The 20,571-nt window shown below is 36.6% G+C and overlaps 1 protein-coding gene across 1 annotated transcript; it reads left to right on the top strand.

The window, feature by feature from the left end:
- Window positions 1-1,388: 1,388 nt before the first annotated feature.
- On the top strand, window positions 1,389-20,099 carry LOC124284529 (RING-box protein 1). The gene is made up of 6 exons (XM_046720644.1): window positions 1,389-1,531; window positions 3,016-3,043; window positions 4,674-4,724; window positions 12,783-12,853; window positions 13,340-13,425; window positions 19,960-20,099. The coding sequence occupies exons 1-6, from the start codon at window positions 1,436-1,438 to the stop codon at window positions 19,970-19,972; spliced, it is 345 nt and encodes a 114-aa protein (XP_046576600.1). The 5' UTR covers window positions 1,389-1,435; the 3' UTR covers window positions 19,973-20,099.
- The last annotated feature ends 472 nt before the right edge of the window (window positions 20,100-20,571 follow it).

Raw genomic sequence — 20,571 nt, 5'->3', positions numbered from 1 at the left:
CACAATAATTTGGTGCGCCTAGTGGCTGCAATGTAATTTCACATGATGGCATTTTAAAATCATCTCGACAATCACAGAATTTTTCATATCCTTAAGTTTTTCAGTTTTGTGCCTGTGAATGCTGGACACTGTTAGGATGAGAATGCCACAATAATTCGGTGCGCCTAGTGGCTGCAAGAGTTGTATACTCCCCAGGGAGTTGAGATTGATAACACGATGTGCCGTTGAGACTGACATCCAATGATCGAGGGGAAAAAATACCAGCGCCTTGAGCAAGCACTAGTTGCCTGGATATGTGCGCTATATAAATACCATATAATAATACCATATTCTTGACAAGAAATAAAAAGTCCTTGTATTAAAATAATTACCAAATCTTACGGATCAATACACTACACAATTTCAAGTTCTTGAAAGGACCTTGAAAGTACTATTCAAAGGTCAAGGTAAAACCCTGTGAATGGTATCTGTCTATCCACTGAGTTGAAGATCACTGATGGATTCTAGTAGATACTGAATTCACGTAGTCAGTGTGCGAAATATACTGAACAACGTTAGAAACGCACCACCCAGATAATACGAAATATCCCCGTCAGACTAAAATGTACCCATGATATCTGAGCATCGTCGGTGCATTTTAGTGTGGTGCGTTTCTAATGTTGTTCAGTATAGTTTCCAAATTTTGCTAGCCAGTGTTGCTAGATATGTCTGAAAGTTACTAGCCCACAAAATAATTCACTAGCCCGAAATTTGAATGTAGAAACTAAGCGCAAGATTAGTGAAAGGTAAAATTCTATCAAAAAAACAAACATGAAAACACGTCTGAATTTCTTAAATATTTTGTTCATAACTTAGATAAGTCATACGGGAATCGTAATAGAGTCCTGCAGACAAAATGACCCCATGAAAATTTACTAGCCAGTCGGGCCAGGGACTGTGGAGATTTACTGGCCCGTCTGGATTTTTAGTAGTACGTCACGGGCTAGTCTGTGGACCCTGAAGCAAATAGTGTCTAGAAAATGTGGCTATTTCTCAGGGCTCCTTTCATTATCTTATATATTTTTTACTATGCGCACTGCACGTAGTCAGTTGTCAGCAGTCCAATAGTCCAATACTCGCATTTGGCAGGGGCAGTGCTTGGCAAGAAAGTTACAAATCATTCCTTAATTCATGTGCTCTCCTTTATAAAAGTGTTGTTCGAATAAACATGTTAATGTAGAAATACATACATTTCAGTGGTAAAAAATGCCTTGGGGTAGTTTTTATGTCCCTAAGATCCCACATTTAGACTCACATCTAATTTTATTGGAATATTTAATTTTATATAGTTAACAAAAACAGTACTATACAGTTCTTCGTCTCGCCCAGTAGTCTCTGTTTTATATCCACCCAAAGCGGAAGTTGAATAGAGGGCGCTGTGAGGTTTCGGAAAATTATGGCAGCAGCAATGGATATAGAAGAAGATATGGACAACGGAGCACCCGCAGCTCCAGGGGATAAAGGAAGTAAAAAGAGATTTGAAGTGAAGAAGGTATAATAACAAGAATCGATCCCTATTTCTGTGATATTCAAGCACACGTGTAACCTTAGATGAAATACACAGAAACGGATATGAAACACAGAAGCACATCTAAAATTAGATCTTGTTCATCAAAATTATTTTAGCTGTTAAAGCAAATCACCATAGATAAGTATACTAGAAACGGGACTTTTGCTTAAATCACAGATCGCGAGGGCATCATCGATCCTAAGCTTTAGTTGTCTTTCGGCTGTGGTAGGTTACAGCTCTATCCTAGTCCTCTATTTCCCTTTCCGATCAAGTACCCATTTCCCATCAAACCACCCCTGAATAGTCAGGATCCTTCGGTTTAACATATGTTATAATTGCGATTACACTTTCTTTTTTAAGTTCAGATTCTAGTACTTTTGTTGAGTTGAGTGCCATCAGGGATTTGAACCCACACTCACAAAGTCAGACCCAAACCTGCTCGGCCAATGCTGTTTCCACAAGAATGGAAGTTGGACAATTGGTAGTCTGGACCACAGACTTTGTGTACCCCTCTGATAAGTGTATTCACAGGATCTTTCGGGTTAAGCATATTTCCCCCCTCCTTTGGGTCTGTTGTGAATCAATGCAGTTTGTATTGTTCTTTTGTGTACCCCTCGGCTCTTTCTTTTTACATCCGTTTAACTTTTTATATGTATAGGTTGCAGGATTTCACGTCAGTTGAATTCTTGAGTCAAGTTTATAAAGATATTTGGGTGTAATCTTGGGGATTTCAGTTAAAATAGGGAACAGATAACTTTAATTCTCTAAATCGTGTTCAACCTGTTCATTTTATCAGAATTTGTTATGGATTTGTCAATTTAACATGTACAAAAATGCTACCATTTCAGTAAAATTTAAAGAGAATGGTTGCGACCAATTGGATGGCCATGGCTGCTTACAGTTTATTCTTATCACCATATCTGAAGGTCAATCACTGGAATGTTTGGTCCAGACTGCGGCCCAATGACTACCAGATAATTTCGGAAAAAAACAACAATAGCAAATGTTTGATGTATACATGTGTACTACTCTGTTAGCATGCCCAGTTCGAGTGATCAAAGGCACCACAATTCACTATGCATAACTGTGTGCCAACATGACATTATTGTCAGAAACCTGTGATCATGGGTTCAAATCCCAGTGCACCTTAATGATGTCCTCCAACATTAAACCAGCATTCACTGATGTAACTAGAATGCTGTTTAAAGTGGCATTAAATCCATATCTAGCATGGGTAGTCACATTATAAGTTATCACATCGTGTCTTGGGAAATACAGGGTTTTATCAGTCCCTCGTAAGGTTGTATTCTCCAAGCTCGGGGAATACAACCTTACGAGGGACTGATAAAACCCCGTATTTTCCGAGACACGATGTGATAACGCATTTATCTAGCCAAATGTTTTTACTAAATGAAAACAAAACAAAATTCTCAGTTGTTGTGGCAATCTTATTTTTTCCATTTCAGTGGAATGCTGTGGCATTGTGGGCATGGGGTAAGTTTGTGAATGAATATTGATAGCAAATGTGTATATGGTATACAGTCAGACCTTGTTTATCCGAACACTTTGGTTTTTTATTGAATTGTTCGGACAAATGAATCATTCGGATATCTGAATCAGGGCCTAGGCGGTCGGCTAAACGTGAAAACAAAACAACTAAAAATAACATTGAAACATAACTACATCTTTATTTAACATAACATCTTGCATAACATAACATAACTCCAGGTTTGTGAGGTCGCTGACATTTTCAAATCCATTGCATCCTTTAGCTGAATGTGTGCGGTTGTGTTGTGTGGCAGGAAATGGACAGTCACGCTGGTCAGTTTCAGATTTTTACAGATGTGACTAGCCGCATTGTCAACAAGCAAAATGACCTGTCTTCCACATGACCTCATCTGTCGATCAAAAGACAGCAGCCAATCACGAAACACATCTGCTGTCACCCACGCCTTTGTGTTGTTTCTATATCTAGCATACACCTCTGTCTTTATTTATGCTTACTCAATCAACGATTCGAATCAGTGTCAACTCAATGTCAAACTTTAATTGTTTCTTCTCTTATTAACCTACATGCCCTGTGATAAATATTCAATAAACAATTCATTAACTAGCAGTCAGCACAATGTTTTGACAAGCGGTAGACATGATAGACTTTGTGTTTTGATACCTCGCCGACAACAGACCTTGGGTTTTGATATAGGATTGATCAAAGGTCAAAGCAGTGAGCACTGTTGAGTAGCGGTAAACATCAGACATCTTGTCGACGACAGCCTTGGTGTTCGAATATACGAGGCAAATTTGTACATATTTTGTTGTTTCGTTACCAGAATTCACAGTTCGGATATGGAAACCGAACATTCGGATATACAAGGTAAATTGTAACTAGAAAATTTTGTTTTTTGTGAAGAATGTTCGGAAACTGAGGTATTCGGATATCTGAAGTTCGGATATACGAGGTCTGACTGTATCTTTAGTATAGAACATTTTAAACTAGCTATCAGTTTATTAATGTATACATGTTTAAATTGGATTTTAATCATGTCTGTACAATCTTTGGAGTTGCTGTGTGGGCCAGTTGGTTTGACTGAAAATGAGTGAGTGAGTTTAGTTTTATGCCGCATTTAGCAATATTCCAGCAACATCACGGATGGGACACCAGAAATGGGCTTCACACATTGTACCCATGTGGGGAATCGAACCAGGGTCTTCGCCGTGACGAGCGAACGCCTTAACCACTAGGCTACCCCAGCGCCCCTCTGAAAATGAGGATTCAATTGGAATTGAAATGGAATGAATCTTATGTATTGCGATACAATAGTTGTAATTCAATGTATAGTATCATGAGCCTTATATTGGGATACAGTACAGTTATTGTAGTTAACCACTATTAACATGATTAATCATGTTGATCTAAAATGAACTGATCAAATTCAGAAAATCAGAACACTTTCAAAGTACAATTGACATCAGTGATCAAAGGGTGTCTCGTCTTTGCAGTGATGATATCAGAGAAAATATTGTTCTATCATGTCTATTTTACATATTGCATAGGAACAATTATGATCATCATATCATGACGATATCTTCATATATCTGCCATGTCATATTGGTTTTCTTGCAGATATTGTTGTAGACAACTGTGCTATCTGCAGAAATCACATCATGGATCTGTGTAAGTAGAAATTGATGGTTTATTATCAGCGATGATTAGCATGATAAGGAAGATGATATTTCTTCAGGTGCAGAATCCTGATTGTATTATACTTCACATTTGTAACAAGCCAAGAAAGCTGTGATTAACTAGATGGAACACACATGACAGATAATTAATTATCAATAATTAGTGAATAACGAAGGAACTGTAAAGATTTACTGATTATCTGATAAATGATGTTAGTCCCAAGCCTTACAGTATTCCTTCACAGCATTGACTCATTATTAGTGATGCATAGCATATAACTGTTTGTAACATGGCTTAGGTGATAAAATAAACAAAGAAGCTATTTTTTATGTATTTTCTCAATATTTTGACCCACTTAGAAATTATATGCTATATGCTGTCGACTATACAAGCTAGAAAACTGTCCACAATACATGCTAGAGGGCATGATGTATGAAGGTTTATTACTATTAAGAATGTCTATATACATGCTATAAGACTGTTCACTACACATGCAGTAAGACTGTCTATATACATGCTATAAGACTGTTCACTACACATGCAATAAGACTGTCTATATACATGCTATAAGACTGTTCACTACACATGCAATAAGGCTGTCTATATACATGCTATAAGACTGTTCACTACACATGCAGTAAGACTGTCTATATACATGCTATAAGACTGTTCACTACACATGCAGTAAAACTGTCTATATACATGCTCTAAGACTGTTCACTACATATACAATAAGACTGTCTATATACATGATATACAACTGTTCACTACACATACAATAAGACTGTCTATATACATGCTATAAGACTGTTCACTACACATGCAGTAAGACTGTCTATATACATGCTATAAGACTGTTCACTACACATACAATAAGACTGTCTATATACATGCTATACAACTGTTTACTAACCATACAATAAGACTGTCTATATACATGCTATACAACTGTTCACTACACATACAATAAGACTGTCTATATACATGCTATAAGACTGTTCACTACACATGCAGTAAGACTGTCTATATACATGCTATACAACTGTTTACTAACCATACAATAAGACTGTCTATATACATGCTATAAGACTGTTCACTACACATACAATAAGACTGTCTATATACATGCTATAAGACTGTTCACTACACATACAATAAGACTGTCTATATACATGCTATAAGACTGTTTACTACACATACAATAAGACTGTCTATATACATGCTATACAACTGTTTACTAACCATACAATAAGACTGTCTATATACATGCTATAAGGCTGTTCACTACACATACAATAAGACTGTCTATATACATGCTATAAGACTGTTCACTACACATGCAGTAAGACTGTCTATATACATGCTATAAGACTCTTCACTACACATGCAGTAAGACTGTCTATATAAATGCTATAAGACTGTTCACTACACATGCAGTAAGACTGTCCATATACATGCTATAAGACTGTTTACTACACATGCAGTAAGACTGTCTATATACATGCTATAAGACTGTTCACTACACATGCAGTAAGACTGTCTATATACATGCTATAAGACTGTTTACTACACATACAATAAGACTGTCTATATACATGCTATAAGACTGTTCACTACATATACAATAAGACTGTCTATATACATGCTATAAGACTGTTCACTACACATACAATAAGACTGTCTATATACATGCTATAAGACTGTTCACTACACATACAATAAGACTGTCTATATACATGCTATAAGACTGTTCACTACACATACAATAAGACTGTCTATATACATGCTATAAGACTGTTTACTACACATACAATAAGACTGTCTATATACATGCTATAAGACTGTTTACTACACATACAATAAGACTGTCTATATACATGCTATAAGACTGTTCACTACACATACAATAAGACTGTCTATATACATGCTATAAGACTGTTTACTACACATACAATAAGACTGTCTATATACATGCTATAAGACTGTTCACTACACATGCAGTAAGACTGTCTATATACATGCTATAAGACTGTTCACTACATACAATAAGACTGTCTATATACATGCTAAAGACTGTCACATATAAGACTGTCTATATACATGCTATAAGACTGTTCACTACACATACAATAAGACTGTCTATATACATGCTATAAGACTGTTCACTACACATGCAATAAGACTGTCTATATACATGCTATAAGACTGTTCACTACACATACAATAAGACTGTCTATATACATGCTATAAGACTGTTCACTACACATACAATAAGACTGTCTATATACATGCTATAAGACTGTGTACTACACATGCAGTAAAACTGTCTATATACATGCTATAAGACTGTTCACTACACATGCAGTAAGACTGTCTAATTACATGCTATACAACCGTTTACTACCCATACAATAAGACTGTCTATATACATGCTATAAGACTGTTCACTACACATGCAGTAAGACTGTCTATATACATGCTATACAACTGTTTACTAACCATACAATAAGACTGTCTATATACATGCTATAAGACTGTTCACTACACATACAATAAGACTGTCTATATACATACTATAAGACTGTTCACTACACATGCAGTAAGACTGTCTATATACATGCTGTACAACTGTTTACTAACCATACAATAAGACTGTCTATATACATGCTATACAACTGTTTACTAACCATACAATAAGACTGTCTATATACATGCTATACAACTGTTTACTAACCATACAATAAGACTGTCTATATACATGCTATAAGACTGTTCACTACACATGCAGTAAGACTGTCTATATACATGCTATAAGACTGTTCACTACACATACAATAAGACTGTCTATATACATGCTATAAGACTGTTCACTACACATACAATAAGACTGTCTATATACATGCTATAAGACTGTTCACTACACATACAATAAGACTGTCTATATACATGCTATACAACTGTTTACTAACCATACAATAAGACTGTCTATATACATGCTGTACAACTGTTTACTAACCATACAATAAGACTGTCTATATACATGCTGTACACTGTTCACTGTTTACTAACCATACAATAAGACTGTCTATATACATGCTATAAGACTGTTCACTACACATGCAGTAAGACTGTCTATATACATGCTATAAGACTGTTCACTACACATACAATAAGACTGTCTATATACATGCTATAAGACTGTTCACTACACATACAATAAGACTGTCTATATACATGCTATAAGACTGTTCACTACACATACAATAAGACTGTCTATATACATGCTATACAACTGTTTACTAACCATACAATAAGACTGTCTATATACATGCTATAAGACTGTTCACTACACATACAATAAGACTGTCTATATACATGCTATAAGACTGTTCACTACACATACAATAAGACTGTCTATATACATGCTATAAGACTGTTTACTACACATACAATAAGACTGTCTATATACATGCTATAAGACTGTTCACTACACATGCAGTAAGACTGTCTATATACATGCTATAAGACTGTTCACTACACATACAATAAGACTGTCTATATACATGCTATAAGACTGTTCACTACACATGCAGTAAGACTGTCTATATACATGCTATAAGACTGTGTACTACACATGCAGTAAAACTGTCTATATACATGCTATAAGACTGTTCACTACACATGCAGTAAGACTGTGCTAAGACTGTCTATTACATGCTATACAACTGTTTACTACCCATACAATAAGACTGTCTATATACATGCTATAAGACTGTTCACTACACATGCAGTAAGACTGTCTATATACATGCTATACAACTGTTTACTAACCATACAATAAGACTGTCTATATACATGCTATAAGACTGTTCACTACACATACAATAAGACTGTCTATATACATACTATAAGACTGTTCACTACACATGCAGTAAGACTGTCTATATACATGCTGTACAACTGTTTACTAACCATACAATAAGACTGTCTATATACATGCTATACAACTGTTTACTAACCATACAATAAGACTGTCTATATACATGCTGTACAACTGTTTACTAACCATACAATAAGACTGTCTATATACATGCTATAAGACTGTTCACTACACATGCAGTAAGACTGTCTATATACATGCTATAAGACTGTTCACTACACATACAATAAGACTGTCTATATACATGCTATAAGACTGTTCACTACACATACAATAAGACTGTCTATATACATGCTATAAGACTGTTCACTACACATACAATAAGACTGTCTATATACATGCTATACAACTGTTTACTAACCATACAATAAGACTGTCTATATACATGCTGTACAACTGTTTACTAACCATACAATAAGACTGTCTATATACATGCTGTACAACTGTTTACTAACCATACAATAAGACTGTCTATATACATGCTATAAGACTGTTCACTACACATGCAGTAAGACTGTCTATATACATGCTATAAGACTGTTCACTACACATACAATAAGACTGTCTATATACATGCTATAAGACTGTTCACTACACATACAATAAGACTGTCTATATACATGCTATAAGACTGTTCACTACACATACAATAAGACTGTCTATATACATGCTATAAGACTGTTTACTACCCATACAATAAGACTGTCTATATACATGCTATAAGACTGTTCACTACACATACAATAAGACTGTCTATATACATGCTATACAACTGTTTACTAACCATACAATAAGACTGTCTATATACATGCTATAAGACTGTTCACTACACATACAATAAGACTGTCTATATACATACTATAAGACTGTTCACTACACATGCAGTAAGACTGTCTATATACATGCTGTACAACTGTTTACTAACCATACAATAAGACTGTCTATATACATGCTATAAGACTGTTCACTACACATGCAGTAAGACTGTCTATATACATGCTATAAGACTGTTCACTACACATCATATACAGACTGTTCACACATACAATAAGACTGTCTATATACATGCTATACAACTGTTTACTAACCATACAATAAGACTGTCTATATACATGCTATAAGACTGTTCACTACACATGCAGTAAGACTGTCTATATACATGCTATAAGACTGTTCACTACACATGCAGTAAGACTGTCTATATACATGCTGTGTTCACAACTGTTTACTAACTAACCATACAATAAGACTGTCTATATACATGCTATAAGACTGTTCACTACACATGCAATAAGACTGTCTATATACATGCTATACAACTGTTTACTAACCATACAATAAGACTGTCTATATACATGCTATAAGACTGTTCACTACACATACAATAAGACTGTCTATATACATGCTATACAACTGTTTACTAACCATACAATAAGACTGTCTATATACATGCTATAAGACTGTTCACTACACATACAATAAGACTGTCTATATACATGCTATAAGACTGTTCACTACACATACAATAAGACTGTCTATATACATGCTATAAGACTGTTCACTACACATGCAATAAGACTGTCTATATACATGCTATACAACTGTTTACTAACCATACAATAAGACTGTCTATATACATGCTATAAGACTGTTCACTACACATACAATAAGACTGTCTATATACATGCTATACAACTGTTTACTAACCATACAATAAGACTGTCTATATACATGCTATAAGACTGTTCACTACACATACAATAAGACTGTCTATATACATGCTATACAACTGTTTACTAACCATACAATAAGACTGTCTATATACATGCTATAAGACTGTTCACTACACATACAATAAGACTGTCTATATAACTGGCAATAAGAGTATACATGCAGTAAGACTATACATGCTATAAAAGTATGTAATGAACATGCTATGAGACTATACATGCAATTAGACTATACATTAATGTTGGGAATTGGTTGAAATCTCACAATTGATGATTGCTTCATTACCAACGAACAATCATCGAAAATAATTGGTTAGCGTCATTTTCAGATTTTCCTATCCAGGTTGTAATTACAGATATGTATAACATGATGCAACTTGCTACTTTAAAGTGATGACTGATATATCATGAACATAAACTTCCTGGAGTCTTAGAGAAATATTCAGTCATGACCTTTCAGATAGTGAAGTGAAATTTATAGTAAACACGTTTTCAGGCCCTGACAACTTCTAAGATACGTTCCATTGTCAAGTATTTCAAAGACTAAAACAGTAGTTCCAAAATCGTTTATGTTCGATAATGTGAAAATGTGATCGATCGCTTGGTCGTTTGATCACTGCGACCAATCTTCGATTATTTCAATTAATCGGAACACCACTACTATACATGCTATAAAACTATGTAATGTACATGCTATAAGACTACAGGTATACATGCAGTTAGACTATTCATGCTATAAAACTATGTAATGTACATGCTATAAGACTACAGGTATACATGCAGTTAGACTATTCATGCTATAAAACTATGTAATGTACATGCTATAAGACCACAGGTATACATGCAGTTAGACTATTCATGCTATAAAACTATGTAATGTACATGCTATAAGACTACAGGTATACATGCAGTTAGACTATTCATGCTATAAAACTATGTAATGTACATGCTATAAGACTACAGGTATACATGCAGTTAGACTATTCATGCTATAAAACTATGTAATGTACATGCTATAAGACTACAGGTAATGTACATATACATGCAGTTAGACTATTCATGCTATAAAACTATGTAATGTACATGCTATAAGACTACAGGTATACATGCAGTTAGACTATTCATGCTATAAAACTATGTAATGTACATGCTATAAGACTACAGGTATACATGCAGTTAGACTATTCATGCATGCTATAAAACTATGTAATGTACATGCTATAAGACTACAGGTATACATGCAGTTAGACTATTCATGCTATAAAACTATGTAATGTACATGCTATAAGACTACAGGTATACATGCAGTTAGACTATTCATGCTATAAAACTATGTAATGTACATGCTATGACTACAGGTATACATGCAGTTAGACTATTCATGCTATAAGAATGTACATGCTATAAGACACAGGTGCAGTACATGCAGTTAGACTATTCATGCTATAAAACTATGTAATGTACATGCTATAAGACTACAGGTATACATGCATGCAGTTAGACTATTCATGCTATAAAACTATGTAATGTACATGCTATAAGACTACAGGTATACATGCAGTTAGACTATTCATGCTATAAAACTATGTAATGTACTATGACTACAGGTAATGCACTACAGGTATACATGCAGTTAGACTATTCATGCTATAAAACTATGTAATGTACATGCTATAAGACTACAGGTATACATGCAGTTAGACTATTCATGCTATAAAACTATGTAATGTACATGCTATAAGACTACAGGTATACATGCAGTTAGACTATTCATGCTATAAAACTATGTAATGTACATGCTATAAGACTACAGGTATACATGGTATACAGTTAGACTATTCATGCTATAAAACTATGTAATGTACATGCTATAAGACTACAGGTATACATGCAGTTAGACTATTCATGCTATAAAACTATGTAATGTACATGCTATAAGACTACAGGTATACATGCAGTTAGACTATTCATGCTATAAAACTATGTAATGTACATGCTATAAGACTACAGGTATACATGCAGTTAGACTATTCATGCTATAAAACTATGTAATGTACATGCTATAAGACCACAGGTATACATGCAGTTAGACTATTCATGCTATAAAATTATGTAATGTACATGCTATAAGACTATGCATGCTATAAGACTATGCATGCTATGAGACTGTACATGCAGTAAGACTATACCTGCACTATGACTATACATGCTAAGAAACTGTGTAACATCCATGATGTAAGACTGTGTAACATCCATGATGTAAGACTGTAACATCAATGATGTAAGACTGTAACATCCATGATGTAAGACTGTGTAACATACATGCTATAAGACTATACATGCAATGTCTACCATACAACGTGTGTCTATGTGTTTCAGGTATAGAGTGCCAGGCTAACCAGGCCTCGGCTACCAGTGAGGAGTGCACTGTGGCCTGGGGAGTCTGTAATGTAAGTTGGAACCTGTACTTATAATTTTAATTTCTTTGGCATTGTTTAGGTCGGGTGTTTCTCATGAGGCTCAGAACGTATCAATCACCCTGTGTAGCATATGTTCTGTTAACCATGTGACTAAGCATTTATTGCACAATTAATTGTAATTTCACATGATGGCATTCTAAAATCATCTCGGCAATCACAGAATTCTTCATATCCTTCGTTTTTCAGTTTTGTGCCTGTGAATGCTGGACATTGTTAGGATGAGAACGCCACAATAATTCGGTGTGCCTAGTGGCACAAGAGTTGTATACTCGCTAGGGAGTTGAGATTGATAATACAATGTGCCGTTGAGATTGACATCCAATGATCTAGGGTAAAAATACCAGCGCCTTGAGCATGCACTAGTTGCCTGGATATGTGCGCTATATAAATATCCTATAATAATAACACTGAAAGTTGTGGCTAGTCATGATATTTTGTCATTGTTTTGTTACCCAGCATGCTTTCCACTTCCACTGCATCACACGGTGGCTGAAGACGAGGCAGGTGTGTCCACTAGACAACAGAGAGTGGGAATTTCAAAAGTATGTATACACTTACAAAAAGTTTACATCCCGTTTCAGCAGTTATTGCATGTGTTCTTATATTAAGGGCCTGAATACAGGAATACATGCATGTTCACAAAGAAATGTGGACAATAGTGAAATATTTTATAACCTGGTGTAGCTTGTCCTTGTACTCTGGTGCTATGGACTGTTGTCCACACAGTTACAATGTCAGTCACTGGATTGCCTGATCCAGACTCAATTATTTACAGGCTGCCATCATAAAGCTGAATAAATAAATATGACAAACAACAAACCAATAGCTCAAAGAAATAGCAAAATTGAAATCAGCTCTGTATTGACTGAAGCTCTCATAATATATCTGGAAGTTTTGCCAAGATGATGTTCTTGGTTTGTCAGGACCATACCTGTGGTTTTCCTTGTAGTTTTAAACATGAAAGGCCTGCATCACTTTGAGCATTCTTGTCGTCTTGACCTGCTGACACATGACTTAAACACAGTTTTAAGGAGTGAGTTTAGTTTTACGCCGTACTCAGAAATATTCCAGCTATATGGCGGCAGTCTGTAAGTAATCGAGTCTGGACCAGACAATCCAGTGATCAACAGCATGAGCATCGATCTGTGCAATTGGGAACCAATGACATGTGTCAACCAAGTCAGCGAGCCTGATCACCGATCCTGTTAGTCGCCTCTTACGACAAGCGTGGGTTACTGAAGATCAATATTCTAACCCAGACCTTCACGGGTACAGTTTTAACGAGTGTTAATCTGAACTTGCTAATTTTGAAATTAGTAAAAGTTGAAGTGCCAAGTTGTATTTATAATCAAATAAATAGCTTATGTTTAGATTCTAAGATAAAATATTGAAGTTCATCAATTCAATCTCTTTCATTCATTGTCAGCTTGTTTTTATTTGACTTAACTGAGAAACAACAGATGATGTTTTGCACCTGTGTTACTCATAAGCCCAGAAACTGTTAAAATGTGTATCTTATGTAATCTTCCAATTGCGTAGATCAGTGCTCATGATGTTGATCACTGAATTGTCTGGTCCAGACTCGATTATTTACAGACTACTGCCATATTTTATATTGCTAAGTTCGGCTTTAAAAAACAAAGCAGAATTTATAATAAGTTATATAATCTCTCTAGCCAAGAGAGGAATGACTAATTTCATGCATGTGCACAAGGAAGTCAGCAGTGCTGATAACTGGGAGTTGCTTTTTGCAGCCCATAATGACTACACTGTTCCAATTCATTAATATGATTGAGATGGAGAGATTTGACGAGGAAGTGAGATCATTTCATCCAGCCAATGAAAACTTCTTTCTTACACAACCAGGAAGATAATGGAATCAGTTTTAATATACGTAACAATAGCTTAATATGCTTGAAAACATGTCACAGTGTGATAAGGGGTCTAGTATTTACCACACATATGTAAAGTTCAAAAGCCTCATTCAGTGTCAGCAATAATCCTGAGATTTATACGTCAGTAATCTTTTGAAAAGGTATTTATTGTGTTCATTGTTTACATTCCACCTCTCATTAGTCCTGGGGGGCGGTGGGGTAGCCTAATGGTTTAAAGTGTTCGCTCGTCACGCCGAAGACCCGGGTTCAAATCCCCACATGGGTACAATGTGTGAAGCCCATTTCTGGTGTCCCCCGCCATGATGTTGCTGGAATATTGCTAAAAGCGGCGTAAAAGCAAACTCAGTCAGTCAGTCATTAGTCCTGGGAGGCACGGGTCTCCCAGCCATCTCAGGTGCTACAATTTGCTGTGCAGTGTTTTATCCCATAGGGACACCAGGAACTTATGAGTGTGTGTTGTAATATATAGCACCTATCATGCAGATGTTTTTCTACCCAGAAATAATTCCAAAAATGTCTCAATTGTTCGAAATATTTTGGGAAAAGTGTAATTTGTTGTCTGAGTGTCTAAATTAGATTCAGATTGACTGCAAACATTCCTGGCTTAGTCATGATTGCAAATGTAGTTCTTAATAATCATTGTCAAAGTAGGAAAATTTGACTCAGACATGACTGATGATAAGTCCATGGATTTTGCTAATTAGTGGCATTAATGGACATGAATTAAATTGAAAGAATTAAAAGTAATGGGTAATTCCTATAAGTATTTGAATACATCCCATCATATCATTATTTGATACGCATAGTGTTTGCAGTCATTATATTGAAAGTGAAGATTGGGAAATTTGTGATCGTAAGTACCAAGAGAATGGATCCAGGGGTTAGGATCCAGGGGTTGGGATCCAGGGTTTACCAAAATATTACACTACAAATGCATCTTCAGTGTTTTGAGTGTTTTATGAATTTATTTCATAATGCATCACTGGTCTGGATCATGTTTCACTAGTATTTGTCTAGCAGGCCAGCGTACATACCCGGGGGTGGGGTAGGGGGGTTTAGCCTAGTGGTTAAAGCATTTGCTCATCACGCTGAAGACCTGGGTTCGATTCCCCACATTGGTACAATGTGTGAATCCCATTTCTGGTGTCCCCCGTAGTCATATTGCTGGAATATTGCTAACAGCGGCATAAAACTAAACTCACTCACTAACTCACTACATACCCAGGGTGTTATAAGTTGCAGAAATGTTTGTCCTGTATGTGCAAATGTGGACTCAGAAAAAAAGACATGTTGCGTCCTGAGGGATTCGCAAAAACAACAAAAATGTCCAATTTCTTGAAAGAAATAAACACTGTAACATTTACAGTAAATGTTTAATCTTACAGAACAATACGCCACTGGACACTCTTACTTTTTGTAACCTTGAAATTTGTAACTTGGGGTGGGGTTGGTGGGGGATGTGTCCTCTTGGCAGCTAGTTTTGTAGGTTAAAACAAATCCTGCATACCTGTCTCAGGTATTGTTTTCTTAGTGGAAGTACCCGTGAAGGTCCGGGTTAGAATATTGATCTTCAGTAACCCCTGCTTGTCATAAGAGGCGACTAACAGGATCGGGTGGTCAGGCTAGCTGACTTGGTTGATACATGTCATCGGTTCGAAAATTGCGCAGATCGATGCTCAAGCTGTTGATCACTGGATTGTCTGGTTCAGACTCGAGTATTACACACCGCCGCCATATAGCTGGAATATTGCTGAGTGCAGCGTAAAACTCAAACACACTCACTCTTAGTGGAAGGCTAATATCCACTTGGTTCACCATAGCATGCATTGCTCATTTGTTGCCAAGAAGTAAACTGTTTATTTACTTAAACTTTATGAACCAGGAAGAAATGTGCATGGGACCGACAAGTGGCAGATTGGGTAATAGTTACCTTTGTGAACTGCTAGTCTGCTGGAAAGGGCAACCTGCCACCCTACTCAAAGACATCTGACCTGAATTAGGCAGGGCTGGTTGGTGCTAATGCTGCCTTGTTCAAACTGTACAATAATCTGATGCCTAGGCTGATTGTTTGAACTTGTTAGGGGTCCGATTACTCCTAAGATATGGTGTTTGTGTTTGACAAACATGTTTCCATGCTATACCTTCCTAATTGACAGGATATCTGTGTTATACTTTGTGTGCTTACCTTACCTTTCCTTTTATCCAAATACTAGTGATCAAACATTTTGATTGTTTGCCAACTCTTACCAGAATTTGTAAAAGGATCATTAAAGTTGTTTTAGTCAGAAGTTGAGTGCTATCATATTTGGACAGTTAAAAAGGTGTTTTCTTAGCTTCAGGAATGATGATCAAGACTTATGGCTTGTGACTTGAAGGGTTCTAGGTGGCTCTTACATCTCAGCAGTTTACTGTGCAGAGAGTAAGGGTGGAGGGGTAGCCTAGTGGTTAAAGCGTTCACTAGTCACGCCAAAGACCTGGGTTCAATTCCCCACATGGGTACAATATGTGAAGCTCATTTCTGGTGTCCCCCGCCATGATATTCCTGGAATATTGCTAAAATTGGCGTAAAACTTAACTCAACTGATTGTGCAGAGTTGTGACTCTTGTGTATGCCAGAAACCTATGATTGTGAGTACAATCCAAGTACATATACAGGTGTCTTGTATATAGATATACATATAGTCAGGTGTGAGGGAAACATTTGAACACAATAATGGCACATTTAGGGTGAGTGTCACCTGTCAACAGATGTCATGGAGGTTGTTTTGGACTGAGTTACTGGAGATGCTGTTAGATCCTCGTTGCAAGTTTGGACTGTTATGAAGAGCAATGTACAATGTGTAATACACAGTGCAAGATAAGTTTATGAAATAGAGAAATTTGATTTTGTAATTTTCTGCCAGAATATGCATTGGGTCCTTTGGTAACATTTCAATGGTATATGGTAAATCATTTGCTTGGACTTCTAATCTAAGTGACCCGTGATTATCTGGGTTAGAATTGATCTCCAGTAACCCATGCTTGTCGTAAGAGGCGACTAACAGGGATTGGGTGGTCAGACTCGCTGACTTGGTTGACACATGTCATCGTGTCCCGATTGTGTAGATCGATGCTCATGCTGTTGATCACTGGATTGTCTGGTCTAGACTCAATTGTTTACAGACTGCCGCCTCATAGCTGTAATACTGCTGAGTGCGGCGTAAAACTAAACTCACTCACTCACTCTAACCTTAGCAATGACTGAGTTAGTCACTTGTCATTGAGTAACCGTTTGAGACATGTATCATATCATTACAAAGTATGTCAGGCGTTCAAATCCCTTTAGAATGATAGTCTCCAATCTGCAACACCACTGATATTTTAACTCATGTCATCAATGCCATGATATTGCTGGAATGCTGCTAAAAGCGGTCAAAACCATATAAACTCACTCACTCAAGTGACCCACTTCAATCACATGATATAACAACGATATAGATTTTTTAATGATCACACATTCCGTGAGTTGTGACTATTCAAATACATCATGAGACTGAAGTTTGTTCAGGAAGGGTCATGATAAGCTTCAAAGTAAGGTTCTTGAACTCTGCCATAAATAATACAAAATTGCCAAGCAGAAGATTAATCTTGATCTGTTTATCTGGTTTATGGGCCCATCCATTCCCTCCAGCAAAGACAAAATTACTTATGACTGAGGTATTCCTCTATTAACATCTGCAAACTGCATGGATTGAAATATGTAATCACTCAGGTGCATCACGAACCGGATATATTTAAGTACATTTTAAGACGAAAGGTAAATACATGGATTTGTCTGTGCGTTTGACTTAAACTTCCGAATATGCAATATGAAGTTTTTTACTTGGTGTTTTGTTATTTAGAGTTTTGTTTAATGGACATGTGGACATGCTTCATAACAAAAATGCACCTAGTACACACCCTTGCCACACTACAGTGAAGGGGTGGTAGGGTAGTCTAGTGGTTAAAGCGTTGGCTCGTCACGCTGAAGACCCGGGTTCGAATCCCCACATGGGTAAAATGTGTGAAGCCCATTTCTTGTGTCCCCCTGCCGTGATGTTGCTGGAATATTGCTAAAAGCCGCGTAAAACCAAACTCAGTCAGTAACTACAGTGAAATATGGCTCAATATTACTTATCGAGATCAGGGCATACCTATGAAGTAAGAATTGGTGTTCATCCCCAAACTTGTAAGAGGTGACATAGGGGTTGGGTGGTCGGTCTCGCAGACTTGGTTCATGCATTCCATCTTTCTATACTAACTTCTGTAGATTGATGCTCATGATGCAAGTCCACTTCCCTTCTGTGTTATATACAGGTATCCACTTCACAGACATGATACATGCATAAGGGCCTGTTACCATGGTTAATTATGATAATACATTGTTGTTATTTTTATGGAGTTTATTGCAGATCGCAAAGTATAAACTGGTATTTCAATAGTTTGAGGTTTGGTAGGAGTTCGGACATGGAAAGAGCATGTTTGGTGTCACATAGATTGTTTCATCAATCTTTGTCTGTCTTTGAACAATCAGGAAGAGAATGAACTTCAATAATGTAACAAAATTGTAAGGTACCTCTCCATTGTGTACTTAAAGAGCGCCTGGCCAAAGAGCAAAGGACAGTGGTTCAATTCTTGGGTGGATCAAGTTGCTAGACTTGAGAGTTCTTGTTTGTACTCAGCCTAATGCTCGGTATTAATCAGGATACAAAACAAGGACTGGTTGGCTAGGAGTCTGTATACTGTGTGTAAGTGGGTGATCATGATAAACTGAGACCAGCGGGCAAGCACAATTAATCTGTCATATGTTTGTTTGTTTGTTTGTTGTTTAACGCCGCACCCAGCATTATTCCAGCTATATGGCAGTGGTCTGTAAATAATTGAGTCGGGAACAGACAATCCACGAGCATCAATCTAACTGGGATATGATGACATGTACCGTCCAAATCAGCGAGCCTGACCACCCGATCCCGTTAGTCGCCTCTTACGACAAGTATGGGTTACTGAAGACCAATTCTCCATGGTTCTCTGGCATTAGTCTAGATTCTAGTCACAATCACATGTTCATGCATGTTATTTGTGCACTTTAAGTGAAATATTCTTAAATGCAGTGATAAAGCCCATTTCACCTCAGAACTAATTTTACTGTTGTATGTTTTTCAGGTATGGTCATTAAGAAGAAAGAAGGGGGAGACTCATCTTTTGTCTTTCTTTTGTCTGTTTGTACATGACAGTTAAAATATCACTAAGCCATTGTATTTGTTTACAAATTGTCAAAGAATAAATGTATGTGTCACACAAAATATACATGTTGTTTTTGAATGTTTACATCATGTACATGTCAGAACATGACGTTGAATGAGGAAGTGGTGTGTCTCACCACAATTAGGCTGTTTAACATAATAGCATGATATTGTGTATGACATATCTTTTTGTGGAATAGGTTTAGAAAGTATGTATCATAGAAAGCTCAAACAAGATTTACTGTTCAGACTGTGATAAGGTTGACAGTTTACTGCTCTGAGGAATGAGGAAGTGCAACACATTGTGTTATGTAATTGTAGCAGGTCATGAAGCCACAGTGCCCTGCATGGCAGAGCTGGGAAAGCCCATATCATATTTGAGTCTGATTACCCAGCTGTGTTGCTGGGGATATGCATGTGGTGCCCAGCATGGCAGAGCTGAGCACATCCATATCGTATTTGAGTAAACTAGGTCTGATAAATCCTTTTATATAGCGCCAAACTCCACACTAGGTATGCTCATAGCGCTAAC

Source organism: Haliotis rubra, unplaced genomic scaffold (assembly GCF_003918875.1).
Source record: "Haliotis rubra isolate DU_JTF1 unplaced genomic scaffold, ASM391887v1 Scf1, whole genome shotgun sequence".
Classification (NCBI taxonomy): domain Eukaryota; kingdom Metazoa; phylum Mollusca; class Gastropoda; order Lepetellida; family Haliotidae; genus Haliotis; species Haliotis rubra.
The sequence above is the reverse complement of the archived record's forward strand: the minus strand, read 5'-3'. Positions and strand labels throughout refer to the sequence as shown.